Source organism: Dipodomys ordii, unplaced genomic scaffold (assembly GCF_000151885.1).
Source record: "Dipodomys ordii isolate 6190 unplaced genomic scaffold, Dord_2.0 Scaffold23, whole genome shotgun sequence".
NCBI lineage: Eukaryota > Metazoa > Chordata > Mammalia > Rodentia > Heteromyidae > Dipodomys > Dipodomys ordii.
The window spans coordinates 9,292,317-9,315,850 of NW_012267239.1; the positions used below are offsets into that span (position 1 = coordinate 9,292,317).

The 23,534-nt window shown below is 47.6% G+C and overlaps 2 protein-coding genes across 4 annotated transcripts in view; one reads left to right on the top strand and one right to left on the bottom strand.

The window, feature by feature from the left end:
- Nucleotides 1–17,179, top strand: part of Taok3 (TAO kinase 3) — a 131,356-nt gene extending 114,177 nt beyond the window's left edge. For all 3 annotated transcript variants that reach the window (XM_013014430.1, XM_013014431.1, XM_013014432.1), the window contains 4 exons: nucleotides 4,688–4,927; nucleotides 7,016–7,228; nucleotides 14,437–14,619; nucleotides 15,455–17,179. In XM_013014430.1, the coding sequence (XP_012869884.1) occupies nucleotides 4,688–4,927; nucleotides 7,016–7,228; nucleotides 14,437–14,619; nucleotides 15,455–15,616 (798 nt within the window). In that variant the 3' untranslated portion in view covers nucleotides 15,617–17,179. The remainder of the gene's footprint in view (nucleotides 1–4,687; nucleotides 4,928–7,015; nucleotides 7,229–14,436; nucleotides 14,620–15,454) is intronic.
- A 3,430-nt stretch (nucleotides 17,180–20,609) lies between these two features.
- The window catches only part of Pebp1 (phosphatidylethanolamine binding protein 1), a 3,240-nt gene continuing 315 nt past the window's right edge, over nucleotides 20,610–23,534 (bottom strand). Inside the window, exons 2-4 of the mRNA XM_013014490.1 lie at nucleotides 23,027–23,136; nucleotides 22,565–22,665; nucleotides 20,610–21,414 (exon numbers count right to left, since the gene is read on the bottom strand). Of these exons, the coding sequence (XP_012869944.1) occupies nucleotides 21,197–21,414; nucleotides 22,565–22,665; nucleotides 23,027–23,136 (429 nt within the window). The 3' untranslated portion in view covers nucleotides 20,610–21,196. The remainder of the gene's footprint in view (nucleotides 21,415–22,564; nucleotides 22,666–23,026; nucleotides 23,137–23,534) is intronic.

Consider the following 23,534-nt stretch of genomic DNA (forward strand, 5'->3'; position numbering starts at 1 on the left):
GAGCCAGAAGAGATGGAGAGCCATCCCAGAAAAGCACCTGCTGGGGCAAGGGCAAGGGCAAGAACAGACACACGCTCCCCAGGGCACTGTGTGTGAATGTGTCTCCAACACTACTCATCTCTGCAGCATTTCTGTACAAGATTCAGAATCCTGGGAGACAGAGTTGATTGGGTAACATGGAGCCAAAAGTAGAGGATAAACAGAAGGGAAGGTGGATGCTGAGCCTGACAGAGTGCAGACCTCTACCACATGGTCTTGTTTCTTTACTCCATTCACTATGCAGGACAAACAACACCCCCACACACACACTGATCTCACAACCTCAGAGTGTTTTGTGTAATCACGTGTTTAATGAGGCACTTTGTGCTGGGCATTTTGTTGACATGTTGCAGTATCACCAACATTGCAACAGAGAACATCTCTGAATGTAAGTATTTTTAGAGGCTGTGGGTGAGCTCTTACCTAGCATGCATGAGGTTCCATCCCCAGCACCATAGAAATAAATCAGTAATAAAATCATACACAAGTATTTGTGCAGGATGTCTCTGCAGTGAAATTTCTAGGCCAAAGAGTTGTGTGAAAACTACCTGATTTTCCAAAGTTTTAAATATCACCAGGGCTATTAGGGTATCTCAGAAGTCAAGCACTTGCCTGGCATTTACAGGGCCATGGGTTCAAATCCCAGCACTGCAAATTGTCCTCTAAGAGGGTTTTGACTTCCACCAAGATGCTTCTTTTCCCATATCTGCCCCTAAATTCTGTACAGCAGTCCCTTTAGCTCATGAAAACATGTAAAGGGTCACCATAGACTGGGAAGGAGCTGTGGGAGGGGGCAGGGAATCAGCCTTTCTCACTACCACACACACATAGTCCCACCCTTAGCTCAGTCACTGAGATGAAGAAGAAAACCTAGACAGCATTAACTATCACAGGATGACAGCAGCTCCCCTAGAAGCTGAGCCTGTAATCCCAGCTGTGCTGGAGGCCAGTTTAGGAAACCTAGCAAGACCCTCATTGAGTCTCATGGTGCTGGGAATTCCAGGACCATAAAAAGGAAAATAGCTGAATTCTAGTTTTTGCTCAGCTGCAAGTAAAGATACCAAGGCTGCATGTGGTGGCTCATGCCTGACCAGCTACAGAGGAGGCAGAGATTGGACAAACTCAGACCCCTCTCCCCTCCCTCTAAAAAAAAATTTCAATAAAGATGCCTATCCATAATCCCTGCTATGTCTATAGTGGACATAGGAAGATTTTGGTCTGGCATAAGGCCAGTCTTGAGTAAAACTAAAGCAAAAGTATCTTAAAAAAAAAAAAAAAAGGTAGGCACTGATGGCTCATGACTGTAATCCTAGCACTCAGGAAGCTAAGATCTGAGGATCACAGTAGGAAGTCATCCCAGGCAGAAAAGTCCTGTGAGACTCTGATCTCCAATTAACCACTCAAAAACTGGAAGTTGCACTGTGGCTCAAAGTGGTAGAGCACTAGCCTTGAGCAAAAGACCTCAGGGACAGGGCTGGGAAGATGGCTCAGTGGTAGAGCGCTTGCCTTGCATGCTCGAGGCCCTGGGTTCGATTCCTCAGCACCACATAAGCAAAAAGAAAAAAGCCGGAAGTGGCGCTGTGGCTCAAGTGGTAGAGTGCTAGCCTTGAGCTGAAGAGCTGAGGGACAGCGCCCAGGCCCAGAGTTCAGGCCCCACGACCGGACCCCCCCCCAAAAAAAAAAGACCTCAGGGACAGTGCTCAGGCCCTGAGTTCAAGCCCCACAACCAACAAAAAAATAAGGAAATAAAGCAAAAAGGACTAGAGGCATGATTGAAGTGGTAGAGCATCTGCCTAGAAACTATGAGGCCCTGAATTCAAACCCCAGCTGCCCAATAAATCAATGAAGCCAATATCCTTTGTACTAGAACTGAAAATACATTGAACAACTACAGGAAGAAAAGGTAGGGAATGCACACCAAAGCCACATCTTATCCAGGAAGTAGACTCACAGGATGTGTGGTAGTGCCTGTCTCCGGACCACTTTGTGTGAAAAGCTCATAAGCTTCAGCCCCAAGCTCACACTCACCTGCAGAGATATCACAGTGGGGTAGGGGCTGAGGGAAAGGGAACAGCCCATCCCAGCCTATCATCCCGCACAACAGACAGGCCTTAGTGTGTTGCTGAGCTAGATCTCCATTTTCTTTCATTTCTGCCCAGCTCTGTTTGAGGACTGTCCAAGCTAAAGGCACACATGGCTCTTGTATATATAGATTATGTCATCTGTACAGATAACCCAGCCATTGCATCTCATGTAGCTAGAGCAGAGGAATTCTTCAACATTTTTTTCTCACACTAAAAAAAAGTTTAAGCAGGAAAATATCAGAATATCTTTTCATTGAAAACTTAACCCAAGTTTTAGCTTTGTTCCTGTTTTATGGAAGTCATATGACCTTACCATAGTCCCTTGATTCCCAAATGCCTTCTCCCCACGTGTAAAAAATCTCTTCTAGATTTCCACCTCACAGAGCTGCCACTAGTATTGCATGAGATATGCGAAATACATTTTCTTTAGATGAGAGCCAGGTATGGTGTATAACACCTGTAGTTCCAGCTACTCTAAAGACTGAGGCAGGAGAATCTCTTGGGCCCAGAAATTTGAAACCAGCCTGGGTAACACAGAGATCCGGGTCTCAAGAAAATGCAGTTGAGCCGGGCGCTGGTGGTTTATACCTGTAATCCTAGCTACTTAGGAGGCTGAGATTATGAGATAGGCACAGTACTGGACTCCTAATAATATTTTTCCCATGGTTTAAAATAGTTTAGGCAGCCTAATCATCTTACAGCTCAGCAACTCAGATATACAAACCGGAGATAAAGGAAACAACCTACAGATTGTAACAGAAAAACCATTTTAGTGTCACATTTCTCTCTCCCCTGATAACTCATAATAACCACATTGAAGATACTGTATTCTAGATATTCATTTCCAAATACAGGAAAATATGAATATATTCCAAAGTATGTTCTTGTTACCTTTCATTTACCTTCCCCACATGTTCATTACTGAAGTAGCAAATCTGTAGACAAGGAAGTGCCCAAAGCCCAGGTTAAGAGTAGGGGAGAAACTGATAGTAACAGCCACCCCTGAGTTTTTGTCTGAGAGTCCTCAAACTGTACCCCATGTAGAAGAAGCTGGTGAGTTCGTTGTGAATGTCTTCTGACCTGGCCATTCTGATTCAGATGTTCATTTGTATCCTGCATCATTCCATTAAACATGATTAGAGCCCTTGCTTCCCTAAAGGGGTTCACTATGTCTTGTATCCTCTTTCCCCCAATGAGTTTCTTGAGTTTTAGGGCTCTAGGCAACCTGGACTCAGCTTGGACCTGTCAGCTTAGGAGAGTGGAGGTGGAGGAATGCCCGCTCCACTGTCAGGTGTAATGCTGCCAGGGTCCAGGAGCAGGTTCCTTCCTTATTCACTTTTCCTTGACTTACTTTCTTTTTCGCTTTCTTTCTTTCTTCTTTCTTTCTTTTCTTTCTTTCTTCTTTCTTTTCTTTTCTTTCCTTTCTTTCTTTCTTTCTTTCTTTCTTTCTTTCTTTCTTTCTTTCTTTCTTTCTTTCTTTCTTTCTTTCTTTCTTTCTTTCTTTTCTTTTCTTTCTTGCCTGCCATGGGGCTTGAACTCAGGGCCTGGGTTCTATCCCTGAGCTTTTGGGTTCAAAGCCACAGCTCCATCTCTGACTTTTTGGTGATTAATTGGAGATAAGAGTGGAGCCTGGCTGACTTCAAACCTCGAACCTCAGATCTCAGCCTCTGAGTAGCTAGGATTACAGGTGCCCAGCTTCCTTGGCTCTCTTGGTTCTGGGCTTGGAGAGCAGAAGTTGGCTAGAAGGGCTTACTTCCCTTTGGTGCCATCTAGGGGCCAGTTGCTGATCTCTTACGGAAGAAAGATGGTGGACCAGGTGAAAAGGAGAATAAAATTGGTTGGGGGGGAGGGGTCAGGAGATGGGGGAAGCTCTGGGGTACTATCTTTTATCCCTTGAAACAAATCCAAATCCTGTTTAGACATTCCTGCAGTAGCACATGAGATCTTAGCACCTCCCACTTTGCTGTCTTGCCTTCTAAATCTGCTTATTAAAAAAATTATTTCTTTATTTTAATCAATATTCTTTTGCTTGGGTGTTCACTGTAGTTTATTTGAGCTGGATCAAGCCAAAATCGGGGAATCTACCATAGAAATGTAGCAATATGTCATTTGATGGTTGTCTGGTGCAATCACCTAGAGGACTATCTAAAACTGACCCCAAGGTCCTGTCCCAGACAATAAAATATGTTGTGGGATATAAGCTTCTTACATCTGAATGGCTTATTCACGTGACTTTAATGGCAAGCATGGGGGAGAGATACCAGTTAAATTGAAGAAATTTTTCTTTAGACCCAAGCACAGCACAGCACCTAACACAGGGTCACAGCAGATCTGTGCGGGGGGGGGGGAGGGGGGAGACGCCAAGGAGGGGGGTATCCGCATCCCATTTTACAGACCACACAGTTGTGACTGCTTGTAAGCAGTGGGCCTAAAGCTCCAGGGATGGATGGTTAATCAAGTCTCTGTCATGCTTTGATGGAGAGAGAGCCACCCATCCATGAGCAGTATGTTCCTCCCAGTTCCCCCTCATTCATCTCTGCTTTCCTCTTTTGTTCCTGATACAGGAACTCAACAAGAAGAGGACGCAGAAGGAGATGGAGCACGCCATGCTGATCCGGCATGACGAGTCTACCCGGGAGCTGGAGTACCGGCAGCTGCACACGCTACAGAAGCTCCGCATGGATCTGATCCGTTTGCAGCACCAGACTGAACTGGAGAACCAGCTGGAGTACAATAAGAGGCGAGAGAGGGAGCTGCACAGGAAGCATGTCATGGAACTTCGGCAGCAGCCAAAAAACTTAAAGGTGAGAAGAGAGTTCACAGAAGCACATCGTACTTGTGACGTCCAGAACGGAGTGGGGCCAGACCAGATGTGGTTATCACTGAACCTGGAGATTGTCAGCCAGCTGCTCAGAATCGTGTATTTCCCACAGCCCTGTGTCTCTGGTTGCAAAGCCCAAGGGTCTATGTTCCACAAGCCCTGGAACACTGCCATGTGAGATCTCCGTTTCCCTTTTATTCCATTAGTCATTTCTCTGAGCCTTTCAGGACCAGCCCTCTTTCAAAGTGGATGAGTAGGCTGGACACAGTGGCTCAAGCCTATAATCCTAGATCATTTGGAAGAAGAGATTGAGGAGAAAAGTTCAAGGCCAACCCAGGCCAAAACGTAAAAATTCACAAGACCCATCTCCAAGTTCCACAAGTCGCATAGCTGGATGCTCTGGCACACGCCTATTATCCTGGCTAAGGGCGATGCACAATGGCTGGATGTGGTAGCCTACCCTGTCATCCCCAGCAACATTGGGAATCAAAAGTAGGAGGATCACAGTCCAGCCTGGGCAGGGCATAAATCAAGACCCTACCTTGGGAATAAATAAATAAATAAATAGGCTGGGGGCATAGCTTAAGAAATAGAGTACCTGCCTAACAAGCACAGGCCTTGAGTTCAAACCTCAATACTAGATAAAGGGGGAGGAGCAGTATGAGTCTAGGGTTCCAGTGCAGGGAAATGAGGTAGCTGACTTGAGTGCCATATGCTGGAACTTGGAAGAATGAGTGTGGTTGATGGGTGAGGTCTGTCATGGGCTGGAAAGCAGGTTTGACCCTACCTAGGCCAGACCTGTGCTGCCTGCACTGAAGATAACCTTGCCAGGGGAAGCTCTGCTGGCTGTCACTAACTCCACTGGCCTCCAGCTAATTCTAACAGTCTCATGCTAGCAAGCCCTGCAGACTGTGTGTCTGGAAGACATCAGCCACACTGGCACAGACATGGGGCCATGTTCCATCACATGGCCATGTGCAGAACCCCAAACTGTCTCATGAGTATCCCAATCACCCATACACCAAATACACATGTGACTTTGGCCCTAATAAAGCCAAAGTGCTCCAGGTACCAGTGGCTCACATCTATAATCCTAGCTACTCAGGAGGCTGAGATCTGAGGATGGTGGTTGGAAGCCAGGCAGGGCAGAAAAGCCCCTGTGAGACTCTTATCTCCTATTAACTACTCAAAAACGGGGATGTAGAGCTGTGGATCCAAGTGGTAGAGCACTAGCCTTGAACAAAAGAGCTCACAGACAGCGCCCAGGCTCTGAGTTCAAGCCCCACAACCAAGAAAAATAATAATAATAATGCCAAAGTGCAAATTTGGAATTGCCATGTGTGAGTACACCTCTTAATGGGGAAACACCCACAATCCCCTTCCCTCTCAACTGATGCTGGAAGCCAGTGGAGATGTAAGGTATTATCCATATGTTTCCCGTTATTGATTTGTCAAGGAAACACATTAGCTAGGCACCAGTGGCACAAACCTGTAATCCTAGCTACTTAGGAGATCAAGATCCAAAGGCTCTTAGTTTGAGGTTAGCCTGGGCAGAAATTGGCTATATGGTAGATCACCAGCTATGAGTAAGCCAAGCAAGTGCAAGTCCCTAGTACCAGAAGGGTGGGGGGAAGAAATATTGTAAGTTACAACAGTGAGATCTGGTTTATACAATGTCCTGGAAACAAAGAAATGACATGTGCATGTACACATACACACAAAGAAAAACAATAGTGATTATTTTAAACACTTTGAGTAAGAAAGCATGGAAGTAACTTCCAGCCAGCTAACAAGCTTCATACTATTCCATGATCCTCTCAGAATCATAAATTCAAAATCTCTTGTAAATTCAAAAGCACTACTACTCATTTTGTATCAAACCAAAAGCACTGATAAAGTCTACTCTTGTCTGTGTGGTCTGTGTTATTTTCCTGGGTTGCTGACTGGCACTGTGGGTCACCACACCAAAAGTTGGGTGGTTCCAGTCCTGGAACTGTGTAGTTGATGAACCAGAGAGCATTCCAGGTTGACTGACAGGTCTTTATTTTCTCTTTGTCACTTTTTCTAACAGGCCATGGAAATGCAAATTAAAAAACAGTTTCAGGACACTTGCAAAGTACAGACCAAACAGTATAAAGCACTCAAGAATCACCAGTTGGAAGTCACTCCAAAGAATGAGCACAAAACAATCTTAAAGACACTGAAAGACGAGCAGACGCGAAAACTGGCCATTCTGGCCGAGCAGTATGAACAGAGTATAAATGAAATGATGGCTTCTCAAGCGGTAAGTGGGTAGGTTTGGTGCCACAGCTTCAAGAGCTTTGGGATTCCAGAGAATTCAAGATCCAGCCTTTGCTTCCCAGGATGCTCATGGCACACTTTTAGGATATTGGTGTTTTTCCACCCAACAAGCTGAGGAAATACGATCAACTACCTCGGAATAAAACAACGCCCATATGGATCCTTTCAGGAATATCTTAAAAGATGGAATTCCAGGCGTGCTGTGCTAAACCACAGTGCTGTGGCACTTAGGGACTTTAAGGGTTAGATGTGATAGATTTCATGTATAATGTCATATGTTCATTTATCAAAGGTTTGCTGGCCTCCTCCCCTCCCACACTTACCAAATGAATGACACCTCCCTGTGAACTCACAGTCTGGTGAGGCACATTCAGTCAGTAAACTTTAGCTAAGCTTCTGTGTTCAGCTCAGAGATAGAACCAGGACTAGATCAGGAGTCTCAGTGCTCACACTGGATCAGGCAAGCCAGGAGTTGAGGTAATCAAACAGTGCTTTGACGAAGGAGGAGCAAGCTTATGGCGGGACAAGTAGGGACAACGAAGCGGGCCCTGGGGAAGCCAGGAGGTGGAGAGAAAGTCACTGAAATCAACTTTTAAGGCTCAGTGAGGAGGTACCTACATAGGCAAAGGTCAAAAAGGCACATCTGAGAACTTCGAACTTAAATGAGGGCCTAGAGGTGGGTTGGGCATGATGATACCTACCTGTAATTCCAGCAGGCTAAAGAAGGAGAATCTGAAATCAGAAGACAGCCTAGCTTCTATAGTGAAGACCCTGCCTCAAACAATGAAGGGGTACAGCTCAGTGGCAGTGGTTACCTAGCATGCGCAAAGCCCTAGGTTGTCTTTAACACTAAAAAGAAAGAAAAGAAAGGAGCTGAACATTGATGGCTCATGGTTGTCAGCTCAAGTAGGAAAGCCCATGAGACATCTCCAGTTACCCCCAGAAAACAACAGAAGTGGAGCTGTGGCTCAAGTGGTAGAGTGCTAGCCTTGGCTCAGGAACCAAGTGCCAAGGCCCTGAGTTCAAGCCCTAAGACCAGCACAAATAAAAAAAGGGAAGATTGAGAACCCCAGGTGAAATGATGTAGGGCTTGGTAAGCCAGGGGTGAAGGCTGATTGGTAATTTATGAAGGTTTCATGAAGAAATGGGACTGCTGGGTGCCAGTGGCTCATGCCTATAATCCTAGCTATTCAGGAGGCTGAAATCTGAGGATCATGGCTCAAAGCCAGCCAGGGCAGGAAAGTCTGTGAGACTCTTATCTCTAATAAACCACCACAAAACCAGAAGTGGAGCTGTGGCTCAAGTGATAGAGCACTAGCCTTGAGCTGAAGAGCTGAGGGACAGCACCCAGGCCCAGAGTTCAGGTCCCACAACCAACAACAACAACAAAAAACAAGAAAGGGGGGGAGGGAGGGAAGAGAGGAGAGAGAAAGAAAGAAAGAAAAAAATAAGAAGAAAAAAAAGAAAGGAAGGAAAGAAAAGAAATGGGATTTATGGAATGCTAGCCTTCCCACCAGCAGAGGAGGAAAAGTAGTCCGGGCAGATACCACAGTCTATGCACAGACCAGGAACCTAAGAGAGGTGGCATGTTTGACAAGCAACAAGTAGTTGCCAGAGCTGGAAGGTCAAATACTCTTTAATGAAAGCAGGTGATAGTTGGGGTCAGATCCTCTAAAAGCAGAGTGGGTCACTGCTGTGCCACAGGCAATAGAGAGCTATTGAAACCTGCTGAGGAAGGGAAGATCAGGATCAGAGTTGTGATACAGAAAGCTATTGGCAGGGGCTAAGGATGGTAGCTCACAGCTATAATCCTAGCTACTAGGCAGACAGACATCAAGAGGATCATAGGTTGATGCCCAAGGATTATAGTTTGATGCCTACCCAGGCAAAAACAGAAACAAGATCTTTGAACTTTGATTCAAACTATCTAAGCCAATAAATCAGGTGTAGCAATGAATGTCTGTAATCTGAAATACGAGGAAGGTATAGATAGGATTATAGTCCTCAGACTGGCCCTGGGCAAAAACATAAGACTCATTCCCAAAACAATTCAAAGGGCTGGGGGCATGACTCAAATGGTAGAGCACCAGCCTAGAAAGCAGGTACTTAGTACCTCAAAAAGAGAGTTGCAATCATGTAGCAGATATAGGTAGAGATCTGTCAGCAAGCTGTAAGAGAGAGAGAGAGAGAGAACTGGTCTCGTGCCTGTAATCCTAGCCACTCAGGAGGCCAAGATCAAAGGGTCACAGTTAAAAGCCCTGGCAGAGAAATCTATGAGGCTTTTTTTTTTAGTTCTGGGGCTTGAACTCAGGGCCTAGGCACTGTCCCTGAGCTGCTTTTGCTCAAGGCTAGCACTCTACCACCTGAGACACAGCACCACTTTCAGCTTTTTCTGTTTATGTGGTACTGAGGAATTGAATCCAGGGCACTCTACCACTAAACCGCATTCCCAGCCCTCCATGAGACTCTTATCTCCAATTAACCAGCAAAAAGCCAGAAGTGGATGTAGCTGAATGGCAAAACACCAGCCTTAAATGAAGAAGAAGCCTGAATTCAAGCCCCAGTACCAGCACACAAGGCAGATATACAGACCTGCTAATGGAATGAGAAAGAAGGGAAAGATTTGAGAAATGTGTACAAGCTGCAGCAGTTAGAACTTAGTGGATAGTTTGAGAGGTAGGTGTGGCAACAGACTGCACTAACTATCCTGTTGCCAAGGGAGACAGCGGAGGGGGGTATAGGGAGTGACTACGTTTTGGGCATGGTATCTTAGCTCTACAGTGTCCAGCAAGAACCCTACAGAGATAAAAGTCTAGTTCATAGAGGATATGGGGAGCAAAGGAAAGTTCCACATCATTGCCATTTGGGGGCAGTAGTAGCTGGGATCTACTAGGGACTGGAGTGGAATTAGAGGGAAATGAAGAGCCCGGTGGCTTGCATAAAGGAGTACAAGGAAAGCCTGGCAATGTCGATCAAGCAGTAGAGCACCTGCCTAGCAAGTGTGAAGCCCTGAGTTCAAGCATTCAAAAACCCAGAATGCTCATTTCACAGTAGTTATTTGTCTTCTTTGCTGGGCACAGAGGCTCAGACCTACAATCCTAGCTTCTTAGATGGCAGAAACTTCAACCAATGGCTAGTTTGGTGGCACATGTCTGTTATCCCAGATAAATGGGAAGTGCAAGTAGGAGGATCCCTGCCCACACCAGCCCAGCATAAAGTGAAACCCTTTAATGTAACCAATGCAAAAAGAGACTGGAGGTGTGGCCAAGTGGTAGAGCACGCACCTAGCAATCATGAGACCTTGAGTTCAATCCCCAGTACTGAGGGCGAAGGGGGGAAAGAGCACTGCAAAGAAAATGAATACTCAGAGATACAGGAGGGGAACCAGGAAAGATCCTGTCTCCCAGTTCATATTTAGCTACAGATTACAAGTGGGCAGAGACAGTAGAATACTGGACTTTGGGGTATTTGGTGTGTCTGGCCATGAGTCTGTCGATTGCTTCCCAAGACCATCAGGAGACCAGTGGGAATAGGAGACATTGTAGTGACTGTACCTCAAAAGAGGGAGAGGCCAGGTGTAATCCCAGCTACATGGACACAGAGTAGCAAGACTGCAGCCCAAGCAAAAGCACACGCTCCTGAGTAACTTAAAGCCTAAAGAGCTAGGGGTATGGCTCAAGTGATAGAGCATTTACATAGCAAGTATGAAGCCCTGATTTCAAACCCTAGTACCACCACAAAGAGAAAGAAAGGAAGGAGAAACTGTATGTGAGACTCTTTGCAGACCCCTGCTGCTGGAAGCAAACAGTTAAAGGAAGATTCTGTGAGTTGAGAGAAGCTTAAATGTTCTCAGACTGTGGAGGAGACCTGTGGCACTCATTCACTCATTCATTCATCTAGCAGATCTTTCTTGAGTTCCTTTGCTGTGCCTGGGTAAATGTGGCATGGATGAGGGCCTCATGGGATTTCTGGAAGAACAGAGGGGAACCATCATTGTTCAAGGCCCAGCAAGTTCAAGAAGCCAGCAGGAAGCTAGGCTGGGCTGGAACGAGGAGCTGCGGATGCAAAGATGGCAGCCCATGCACTTGTGAAAACATCCCAGTCTTCTAGTCACTCAGGATTTGCAGCTTGAAGAATGCTTAGTCTGATGCTAGAGCAGAGGCCTGACATCAGATGTGTACCTTTGAACAATGGTGATGTGAAGAATGACCTGGAAGGTGGCCAAAGCGGGTGTGAGGAGATTGTATATGATGCTGCTTTACGTGGGCACCAGGGGTAGCTAGACAAGGGCCATTCTGGATGAGGGAGGTTTAAGAATGGCTACAGCCTCTGGCTTGAGTAGAACGGTGGATAATGGTACCATTTGCCTACACACAAAAAGTGGAGGAAGAGCTGGTTGGGGAAGCAGGAAGGAAAATGACAAATTGACTTCGGTATGATCATATCTCACAGGCCTCAGAAAGGAAGTCTGACATGATAGGAGTTCCTGGCAACTGAGGCTTTCACGGTGGATGCAGTCCCTTAGGAAGGGGACTTAGAGAGGCCCGGGACAAATCCCTAAGGAGCACCTGTATGTAGTAAGGGCCTGGGAGAGCACAGAATGGGGAGGTTACACAAGAGGTATGTGTAGGACTTTAGAAGGCTGGGAAAAGATGCAGTTTGAGTAGAGGGATCCAATTGAAGGATGACCAGGGTAGGAAGGGGTGAGAGGTGAAAAGGAGAGAGGGGGGTTGGGGCCATAGGAGGGTTGGGTAGGATTCTTGTCTTGCAAAACTTTATTTCTTAGCACTGGCGTCAGTACCTGGCATATAGCAACCATTCAGTGAATCTGTATAAGATGGAAGAGAGAGGATGGGAAAGAAAAAACAGTAATTGTCTTCTATTCCAAGACAGACAAGCTCCCGCTTGGAGCAGGGTAGTGCCTGCTTTTCTCTCTGTCTAATAGGGCAGACAGTAAACACCATAAGCCGTGTGTGCCACAAGGTCTCACAGCTAGGTAGTGCAGAAACAGCCTAGGCAATGAGCAATCCTGCATCCAATAAAACTTTATTCATAAACACAGGCCACAGGCTCCATTGGCCCCGTCACACTACAGTGTGCCAGCTCCTGCCTACAGGAATTGACTTAGCTACGTAGTAGTAGAGTCAGGTAGGAGGAACCTGTGAGCTTGGCCACTACTGCTTCATACTGCCTCTTTCACAGCCTGGCCTTCCATTTAAGCCAGTTTAGAAAACACAAATGTACACATAAACAATTTTGACTGGATTTGGATTTGGTAAATACCAAGTCCCGAATTGTCCTCTGATTTCCATCATGGGAATTTATGTACTCAGAGTTCTATTAACAATAAGAAAATGCCAGAAAGCCAGGCATTGATGAATCATGCCTATAATCCTAGCTACTCAGGAGACTGAGATCTGAGGATCCTGATTCAAAGCTAGCCCAGGCAGGAAAGTCTGAGACTCTTTAACTCCAGTGAACCACCAGAAAACCGGAAGTGGCATTGTGGCTCAAAGTGGTAGGGCACTAGCCTTGAGCACAAAAAGCTTAGGGACAGCACCCAGGCTCTGAGTTCAAGCCCCATGACTTGGGGGAGGGAAGTGCGGGGGGGGGGAGAAAATGCCAGAAACAGAGGATGGAGGAGTTTCTGATGTCTATATTGCCTGTAAAATGAGCCAGCCTCTCACCTGCCTGCTCAGGGTGATAACAACTAAAACTAATGAGCAAGACAGAACAAGATGTGGTCTTTCTGGTGAAGAACCTCCTGTGGGGAGGTAATGAGGGCTTGCCCCTGCTGCAGACCGCTAACGGTCCTAGAAGCCCCACCCTTGGGCTGTGATAGGGGAGACGAGAAGAAAGTGGTCTAAATGCTCCGGGGTTTTAATAGGGGCTGGTGAGGATTCATTATCAGAAGGTGCCATGGAAATACAACTACTAATTAATTTTCTGTTCCTTTCATCTATGGTGTATTTCTCCAGAAGTTCTGTGCTCCAACAATAACTCTGTAGAACCATCCTAGCATGCCAAGGAGTCAGTTCTCCATCCAGATAGCATGACCGGTTGTTCACTGTCACAATTTGTATGGAGGGGAGGGGTTTTCTTGATTAACCGCCCCCTTGGGGGAGCCTGAGGTGTCTGATTCCAGGGTTCTCACCTCACAGTTCTCAGCCAAACTAGGCACCACCATCTGAGGACACAACCGTGCCAGGCACGGGGCACCGAGGCCCTCCTGCTCAAAGTGAGGTTGGCATTTCCAAGGGCCGGCTTGACCCATTTTGCACACAAGATCTAGACAGAGTTAGGTGCTTCTGGAAGCAGAGGAAAATTGGCCAGGTTGCCTCTGCAGGCTAGACCTCATGACTCCACAGGCTATCTGGGCTCAGCCACCCTGACACGGGCTCCTGCAGTTTCCTTCCTGAAAGCAACATCATCAGGATTTCATAGCCCACTGGGCAGATACTCCTGGCTGTGAATGTACCCAGGACCTCTTTTTTTCCCCCTGGGTGCCCCTTTCAGAATACACACTATCCCCAATCTGCCCTTGAGATTATTAAGCCACCTTTGGGGAAAGAGATTTGAAACCACCTCAGCCAGCTAACAAGATGGTAACCTCTCTAGCCAACCAGGGGGAGGCGAGGTCAGCCTGGTGGGACAAGAACATGGCAGTACTGTGGCGTGCTCCTCAGGTTTGACAGCCATTAGACTCACTTATGTACAGCTACCTCAGTGGTTTTGTGGTTTTATGGTTAAAGGTGTCTAGATATGGAAATGGTCTTATCAAAACCAAAATAATGGTACTAAACCAACTTCTGGTCATTGGATGTTTTAGTATGCCCGGGATTACAATATGGATTCTTTTATGTGACCCTCATGCCAAATTCAGGCAGTAGGAATAATTATTGTTTTCTTGAGAGTTTAAAAAAGAGAGAGATCTAGAGAGGTTATGTAATTGGCAAGGTGACTCATGTGAGTGGCCAGACCTCAGGCTCGGGAATCCATCCCCAAAGCCTATGCATTAGCCACTAGGTCCTCCTGAAAGCAAAGTGTTTGCAAGACCTCGTGGCCCATTGGGCAGACGTCCCTGGTGGGATCCTAGAATGAACAGACTGTGGGGACCAACCGCAGTCAGTCATCCCATGTACCACAAGCCAGGGCTGTGTTACACTGTGTGTCTTCTGTGTGTGCCCGCAGTTACGGCTAGATGAGGCTCAGGAAGCAGAATGCCAGGCCTTGAGGCTACAGCTCCAGCAGGAAATGGAGCTGCTCAACGCCTACCAGAGCAAAATCAAGATGCAGACAGAGGCACAACATGAACGCGAGCTCCAGAAGCTAGAGCAGAGGGTGTCTCTGCGCAGAGCACATCTTGAGCAGAAGGTATGAGCATTCTTGTGGCGCCCCTTAAGCTGGAATGGGGTGGGCTGGGGCCACGGGGCTTGGGGAGTCCCACTAGCGACTGCTCACTTACTGGCAGCATTATACTCCAGGCACCCCTGGAAGGCCAGTATGGGCCCCAGGATGCTAAGGTCATGAACTTGCTAAGTCTGATCTCATAGCAACAACCTGCTAAGAAGCCCTCCATCTTCTAAGCTGGTAGTGGCATGGGAAAACCAAGTGCACATGTGGCAGTTAAGCCACAATAAGAATTAAAGTGTAGGTAGGCTGACGTTGCTGTCTGTAGTAAATGTTATCCCAATCGAAATACCCACCATCCCAGATATCCTGGGTATATGAAGTAGATGGTACCATGGGGCATCTGGAAGCTGGTGGGCAATCTACTTGTTAGCCAAGACCAGCAGCTTTCCCCGCTGCTGTTTTAGCAGCCATTGCCCTCTGTGATTAAGCCGTGCATCTCACTGTGCTGTTGTGTGGCCTTGTCAGCTTTTGAGCTACCTCCTGCTGTGTCAGGACCACTGACCTAGATCAGCCCAGAGCTTGGAGTCTGGGCTGGAGTAGCATCGCTCTCATGGGTGAGCCTTAGCATTCTTATTCTTGGCAGCAAGTTTGAAACCTAATGGTACCATTCAGGATATTCATTACAGGCCTCTCCCAGCCTTCTATGGTCACTTAACTCCAGGTTCCCATGTACATGCATAGTAGGATACACGCAGACACAGTAGGTGTGCATGCACACAGTAGGTATACACATGTCACATGTGCCCAGTGTGCCCACCAAGAGCCCACTAAGGATGGCTTGCTGTGCTTGTTTCAGATTGAAGAGGAGCTGGCTGCCCTGCAGAAGGAACGCAGCGAGAGAATCAAGTTCCTCTTGGAAAGGCAAGAGCGAGAGATTGAAACTTTTGACATGGAGAGCCTCAGAATGGGATTTGGGAATTTGGTTACATTAGATTTTCCTAAGGAGGACTATAGATGAGATTAAATTTTTTTGCCATTTACAAAAAAAAATGAAAACAGAAAAAGTTGAGACCCTGCAAAACCACATTCCCCATTTGAACGGGCGTTTCTGTCACTCTCTCTCTCTCTTACTCTTACTGACACCGTGTCGGACTAGTGCCTGTGTATTCTTCCTCCATCAGGGGCCCCTTCCTCCCCCGTGTCCACTTGCAGTGCTGGCCAGCTTCCGGCCGCCTTCTCTCCATAACCCACGTCATGCTGACGTGGCTGCAGATTCACAAGAACCTCGGAGACACTTTGAACAAAAAAACCAATAAACCAACAACGAAAAGTGGATGGATATTGCTTTAAGCAATCGCTCAATCTGTGAAAGTAAAGCAAAAAAAACAATAATAATAATGATAATGATGATGATAATAATACTAAACGCCAAGGGGGAGAGAGACACAATATCCGCAGCCTTACACCTTAACTAGCTGCTGCATTATTTTATTTTATTTTATTTTTTTGGTATTTATTCATCAGGAATTAAAAAAAAACAAAGTTTTATTAAAGATTGAAAATTTGATACATTTTACAGAAACTAATTGTGATGTACATATCAGTGGTGACATATTATTACTTTTTTGGGGCTGGGGGGGTGGGAGGGTGGAGAGATCTTGTGATTTTTAAGAACTTGCTGGCAAGGGTTTAACTTGTCCTCAGCATATCCTGATTGTATCATAACCATTTTCTGCACTTGCAGAGGATGTGAATACACTTAAAGAACTCACAGAATCCCAGTAGCACAAATTGGGCTTTGGCAAATCGTGTATTTTGTGTATAGAAGGAATTTAAGGAGAGGTATTACTTATTTTCATATTGTATTTTAACTGTTTCTCTGATCAAATTTTTTTACTTCCTCCTCCTGTTCCTCCCCTCCCACCCTCCCCGCCTCCCTACTTTTCCAATTCAGTATTTGGAGTTCAACACTGTCTCTCAATCAAACCATCTCGGCCTTTTTCTTTATTTCCCTTCCCCTTTCCTGAGTCCCATATCTTGGTCATAAATAACTGCATTCTTCACACTTTCAAACTGTGTATTTTCTTACAATAAAAAATGATGAAAAAAAAAAGGCTTTACTTCTTTTGCATGCACTTTAAAAAAAAAAACAAACATTTTTCAGGTTCCAAGGAAGAGCATGATTAACTGTCAGAGCTTTTAATTATATTTGTAAATAAAAGTGTTCATCACATCGCCTGGCTGTGTTCTTGTAGCAGGAAGATTCCTTTGCAGGTTCTCCAGGGGCTGACTCAGAGGCCACCATACGTAGCCTCCCTGCTTCACCAAGACTCTGGTCAGGACCCAAGGAAAACTGTCTTCCATGTCCTCTGCAGGGGACAGTGCTGTGCTGGCCACAAGTCATATCTAACTGCCCTTGGCCACAGGAAGAGGCATGCACACATGCACAAGCACATGTATGAGAGGAAGCCAGCTACAGATCAGGCATAATCACCACGTATTTTAAGTGATCCCTCAATAATGGAGCCCTTCCCCTCAGTCTCTCATTAGAATAATTCTGTAGGTATAACAATGAAATATTTTTTTAAAAAACTTCTATAGTTTTGGGGATAAGGACAATCTCAGTAAGAGATTACATGCTTAGATCTGTTAAGTCCTCTATACATTGGCAACTGCTATTATTAAACTTAGGGCTGAGCTAGTTCATTAAAATCATGTGCACCTTTATTTGTGCTGAGGGCAGAATCCAGGCCTCTGTATATACTTGGCATACACTAATACCACTAAGTTACACCCAGTCCTAAAAGAACTGACATGCATGTTGGTCATTTTTGTATGCTAAAGATGGTTCTGTTATCAAACAGATGTGCCATTTTCATAGTGATAAACTAAAGCATAACTGTATACTCCTAAAATTATAAAAGTTACCAGTATGGCTTAACCCCAACCATAAAGCCTTTTATAACTATGGCCCAGCTTCCTAAGCACATTAGGTCAATTGAACTTCCCATTAGGTACATCTGAAAAATAACATTGGAGAGGACTGGAAAGATGTGTAATTGCTAGAGTTGAGGTCTATAATGTGCCCCAGAGGCTCATATTCAATGAAAGCTCAGTCCCAAGCCTGAGGCACTATGTGGGGCCAAATGGGAAGAAGTTAGGTCTTTGGAGGTGGGCTCTTGGTGTAGATAAGGGACCCAGCTTCTTCCTCTCCTCCTCTTTGCTTCCTGGCTGCCATGAGGAATAAAGGCCTTTTCTACCCTGGGTTCTTCCCATATTAATCTACCATGGATCCAAAGCAACAGGACCAAAAGGATTTAGTTTGGTAGGGGGAGAGTGGGAAGCAAGGAGCCTTCAACTATTACCCAAGATTACCAAAGCAGGTATGTCCTTCTACCATTTCGTCAAAGTCAGGAGTGGCCTGGTACTACGTCATCATCTGCCCCTCTTCATGCCCTCCTGAGGGCCCTGGACCTCTTGTCTTCCCAGAAGGGTGAGTGCAGCTGTGAGTACTTTCCAGAAAGAGATCACAGTATACCATTATAGTCTGCTCTGTATTATTGGCAATCACTTAGAAACTATGCCTGATCATAAACAGCACCTTGTTATAGATACCTGTATAGGACACAAGACTGCGGGACTTTGGTTTAAGAACATGTGGGCTGTGTGCCACTGTATTTAAGTCCTGAAAAGAGATGTGAGCTGGGCTCAGGCCCCATCTCATCTATTCCTAGGTTTAAATCAGGGCATCCAGGGTGGGTGACACATTGTACTATGATGTCAGAATGACAGTGGTTTCCAGGGTTTCGAGCTGTTGGAAACACTGGGCTCAGGTACAGCTGCCAAGCCATGCTCGGGGGTCAAGCCAGACCCCTCCTACGAAGTTCTGATGGGCCACTCCTAGCCAGGGACAGCTGAGGACACAAGGCTTTGAGCCCTTATGTGGAGAGGGTCCAGGTTTATCCTTTACATGTACTGACTGTTCACTTAACTCTGCAGGACTGTCCTGCTGTTCTCCAGCAGCCCTGGGGTGAGGCAGTGAGGGTTCCACGTCTCTATTCATTTTGTCTGTTTTTGTTTTCCAGTAAGCTCCTGTTTTACCACTTGAACCACACCTCCATTCCACAAAAAAAAAAGCTGGGCTTTGCAGCTGGAGCTTGCATCCTCATGGGTAGTGTAGCTGAGCAGAGCTTCCAGAGAACTGGCTTCTGAACAAGGTGGGCACCACTGGCTAAGCTTGCCACACTTCTCAATCTAACAACACCTCCTTCTTAGTAACTTTAGAAAGACTTGAACTCATGGCCTCACATGGTCCCTCTGCTTTTTAGTTCACGCCTGTTCTACTACTTGAACCCACACCTCCAGTTATTTTTTTCATGCTGTTGTGCCAGTAATGAGGCTTGAACTTGGGACCTGGACACTATCCCTTAAGCATTTTTTTACGCAAGGTTGGCACTCTATTGTTTGGACCACAGCTCCACTTCTGGATTTTTGCTGGTTAGAAGTAAGAGCCATGGACTTGTCAGATGCTGGTGGCTCATGCCTGTAATCCTAGCTACTCAGGAGGCTGCAATCTGAAGATTGTGGTTCCAGCCTGGGCAGTAAAGTCTGTGAGACTCATCTCCAACAAACCACCAGAAAACCAGAAGAGGTGCTGTGGCTCAAGTGATCAAGCCTTGAGCTGAACAGCTCAGGGACAGCACCCAAGTCCAGAATTCAAGTCCCACAACCACCACCACAACAAAAAAAAAGTCATGGGCTTGCCTGTCTGAGAGTTAGCTTCAAACCTCAATCCTCAGATCTCAGCCTCCTGAGTAGCCAGGATTACAGGTGTGAGCCACTGGCAGCCAGCTCCAGTTGTTTTGCATTTTTGCTTTTGAGACCAGGTCTCCTCACTGCCTGGATTTTTCTCTAACTCCTGATCCTCCTGCCTCTACCACCTGAGCAGCTTGTATCACCACAGCAGGCTCTCTACATTAATTCTTAAAGCCAACAGTATTCTCTTTACAACTTTTAACAGATTCTTTATTTTTAAACAAGGAGCCGTGGCTCATGCCTGCAATCCTACTCAGGGGGCTGAGTTCGAAAGGACCACAGTTTGAAAGTGGCCAGAGAAGAAGTTTGCAAGACTGTCTCCAAAATAACCAGCTACAAAGCACTGTTGGAGGTATGGCTCAAGTGGTAGGCCACCAATCAGGTATGAGCACGCTAAATACACTTGAGTCCCTGAGTTTAAACCATGCTGCCAATAAATTCTAAACACTTAAAAAAAAGTCCATCTTATATGCCACCCCAGAGCTCACAAGTTTTTTTTTTTTTTTTCCAAAGAACCTAAGTACTATGCAGCCGTACTTGGTGATACATGCCTGTAATTCAAGCTATTCCAGAGGCTGAGACAGGAGGATCCTGGTTTGAAGGCAAACACCAAGACCTAGTGTCCAAAAATCAAAAAGATAAAAGCCCAGCCATGAAAAGGTGTGAGGAGGCTACGCCTGGATCTCAGCAACTCCCAGGCAGTGCTTGGCCCTCTCTCGAGTCGTGCTGCAGGGGGTGGAACCCCGGGGTCTGCACCTGCTGGGAATGAGCACCCCCACAGAGCCACAGCCAGGAGCTGGTCACCTGCCCTCTCCTCCCTATCGGCGCTGGCTCCCCATGGATCACATGGGAACGTGGCAACAGCCACTTCTGAGGTGCTATTCCATGTCTGCAGTCTCCATGGGGCAGGGTGAGGCTTCTGTGTATCACCTGGGCCTGTGCTGAGGCCAGGCACCTGCCTAGGTCCCTCCCTGGCACAAAATGCACAAGATATCTCAAGCCAGGAGGCCAAAGTGCTTCGTGGGCAGGGCAGCCTGAGGCCTTGCCTGCTTTCTCCAGTGGAGCTCAGCAGTCTGTGCAGAGAAGCCACTGTGGAATGACCCAACTCGGAGCCCTCGCCGTGGCCCTCCTGCTCAGGGACAAGGGGCCACTTATTTCTGGACCCCACACCCAAGAAGAGACAGTACCTGGAGGTCTGCATTATCCAACATTTCTACTTTATTCAACGATAAGCAAACAGCAGAAGTAAGACTAAGCAACTCCAGAACAACCAGTGAACAATTTAACCCTCAAGGATGTAAGGACTCCAACCCGTCTGTCCTCCAGCCCCAGCAGGGTTTAAGGGTAGACACCTAGTCAGCTATGGAGACACTGTAGGGGCCAGCCAGGAGCCTGCCATGAGAGCCAGGTCCCTGGTGGAGAGGTTGTGGGGAGAAGATGCAGGCAGGATCTCAAAGACAGTGACTATTCCCCTCCTTTTTCTTTCACTCCCCTACCCCCGTCTATTTCTTAACTGGAGTTTTCTTTAGATTCTGGATTGCTAGTTGTTAAACAAGGTACCCCCATTACAATTCCAAATGCCAACCCCCAAAACGGAATTCAAACGTGATCAACACATCAATAGGAGCATAAAGGACAGGCAGCAGGACGAACCACCCTGTGACACTGTGGACGGCCCAGGCGTGGCCCGAGCAAGGGAGAGGGACATCTACTGGCATCGGTGCCCAAGGACCCCACTTGCAGGCCCCAGGGCTGGGGGGAGGGGCTCTTGAGCTGAGCCGCCCTACTTCCCAGAGAGCTGCTCATACAGCTTGGGGACATAGTCATCCCACTCGGCCTGGTAGCACGTGCCAGCCACTGGGGCGCCCAGGTGGTACTTCTTGCGGAAGGCCGCCACCTTGAACTTGCCACGGTGGTCCCCGGAGCGGTTGCTGAGAATGGGCTCGTCACACTTCAGAGGCTTGTCCTGCTGGTATACCAGCCACACGTAGCGATGCAGGCCTGTGGGGAGAGGAAGCCACAGCTGCTCAGAAGGGAGGAAAGCGCTCTAGATGCGGGCAAGGCGAGCTGCGGGGCAGTGGGTAAACAAGGCACCTTTGGGGGACAGAAGTGACCTCCCTGAAAGGTCACGATCCACACATTTCTTATATGCAAGTTACACCCTGTGAAACATCTTGTGACAAAAGGGATTGCTGAGGGGTTTTCTGCAAATGAGAACAGCTCCCGCCAGGGAGAACTGTTTTATCCTCAGGTGGCTCCGCCCCATAATTAAATTGCCTAATTTTCTCCCTGCCCTAGAGAACATTAATAGGTCCCTAGGAAACCTGCCACTGTATCCTCCTGTTAGGGAAAGCATGGGAGGACTTTGAACTTTCTCGAAGCTTCTGTGTCTAAACGAAACACGAGCCAGGGCCAGCAGCCCTTATCAGTACCTCCTTGCACCTCTTAGTTCCACCTCAGGGCAGGACAATGCCCACAAGCTTCTGCGCAGCCATTCTTTGCCCACTCCTCTGCAGCAGATGGAAATGCTGTGTACCGCTGGCGGCCACAAGGGCGCCCCCATCTACTGATACATGTGGGTGACCATGTATGTGTGGGGATGTGAAAAAGAGAGAGGGTTCTGCAAAAGCCTCCCAAATCTTTGCAAGACACCAACCAAGCCAGTCGCTCATGCCTGTAATCCTAGCTATTCAACAGGCTGAGATCTGAGGATCAATATTTGAAGCCAGCCTGGGCAGACAAACCCAATTTGGTGGCTAATTTCGAGCCACCAAAAAGTAGAGGTGTGGGTCAAATGACATGGTGCCAGCCTTAACAGAAAAAGTTGAGAGAGACAGCACCTTGGCCTTGAGTTCAAGTCTCAGAACTAGTGATGAACACACAGAGGTACTAACTAGAACTTGGGGAGAAAGGAGCTAGAGCAAAACAAAAGAGACACTATCCCCAACTTCCTCATTCAGCAAAGGCACAGAGCCCAAGAAGTAGTTCTGCTGAGGGTTCACCCAAAGCCCAAAGTTCTAGCTGAATGGACTCTGGAAGGCAGCTGCCCTGCAGAAAGCCAAGCAGCCCCCACTACTTGCCTTTAGAAGCCAGGCCACAGCAGGCCTTGGCTGGCCAATCAGAACTCAAACCCAGCCTCCCCAGGACTTACCTGTGCCACTGGGAGGCCCGGAGCCCACATAATCAGAGAGGACAGTCCCACTGCTCACATCGTTGCCCTTCATGTTGACCACCAGGAAGTGGTGCCACTCCCTGTGTGAAGAACCAGACAGATGAGAACTCCGAAGGGCCAGTGCGGCCACTGATCTGCACAGTGGGCGGGTGCTGCAGGCGGGGTCATGGCTATGACCACGAGGGTCCCTGCCTAGTTTTGTTGTTGTTGTTATGAAGGGGCTATACAGAGGGGCTCCTGGTGAACCTGGACATCAGTTGTATGTTCTAGAATGTTGCTTGGGAACAAAGGGGCAAGCAATGCAAATGCTGGCTCAAGCCGGGGCACGAAAATCCCACACCAGCTGTACTTTGGCATCCCCAGTGAGGGACCTTACCTGGCATGGGTTGGGTCGTGTGTGTGGATGCTCCCCGGCACCCCCCCCAACTTCTCCCAGCTTGCCTGTATTTGGGGTCCTTCCTGCTAGGAGCATCGGGGTCGGTCAGGACCAAGGTGTACAGTTTCCCAGAATCACAACCTTCCCACTCAATGCTGCTGGGTCTGTTCTTAACCTGTAAGAGTCAGTTTGGTGTCCCCCAGTCCCCCTCTTGCCCTCCTCCCCTATCCCCCCACCTCCTCCACTCCCTCCTCTCCGACCCCTCCCCCCTTCCTGCCACCCAAACCCTCCGCTAACTTGGCAGCCAGTGCCGAGAGCCGACCCCGCCCGGGGCAGCCCCAGCCGTCGGGGGGGGGTGGGGGGGGCGGCGCGCAGGCTCCTGACCCCTCAACCAAGGCGGTTCGCGGGCTGATGCCGACCGGCGGTTACATAAGGCGTCACGGCGGGGGCGGGGAGGAGGGGTTCACCCCGCACACTACCGCAGGGCCCCCCGGGCTGCCCCGCCTCGCCCAGCCCTCGCCCTCGCGGCTGTTTTGGGGCCTGGAAGCCCCGGACTGGGGCCGAGCGGCCCCG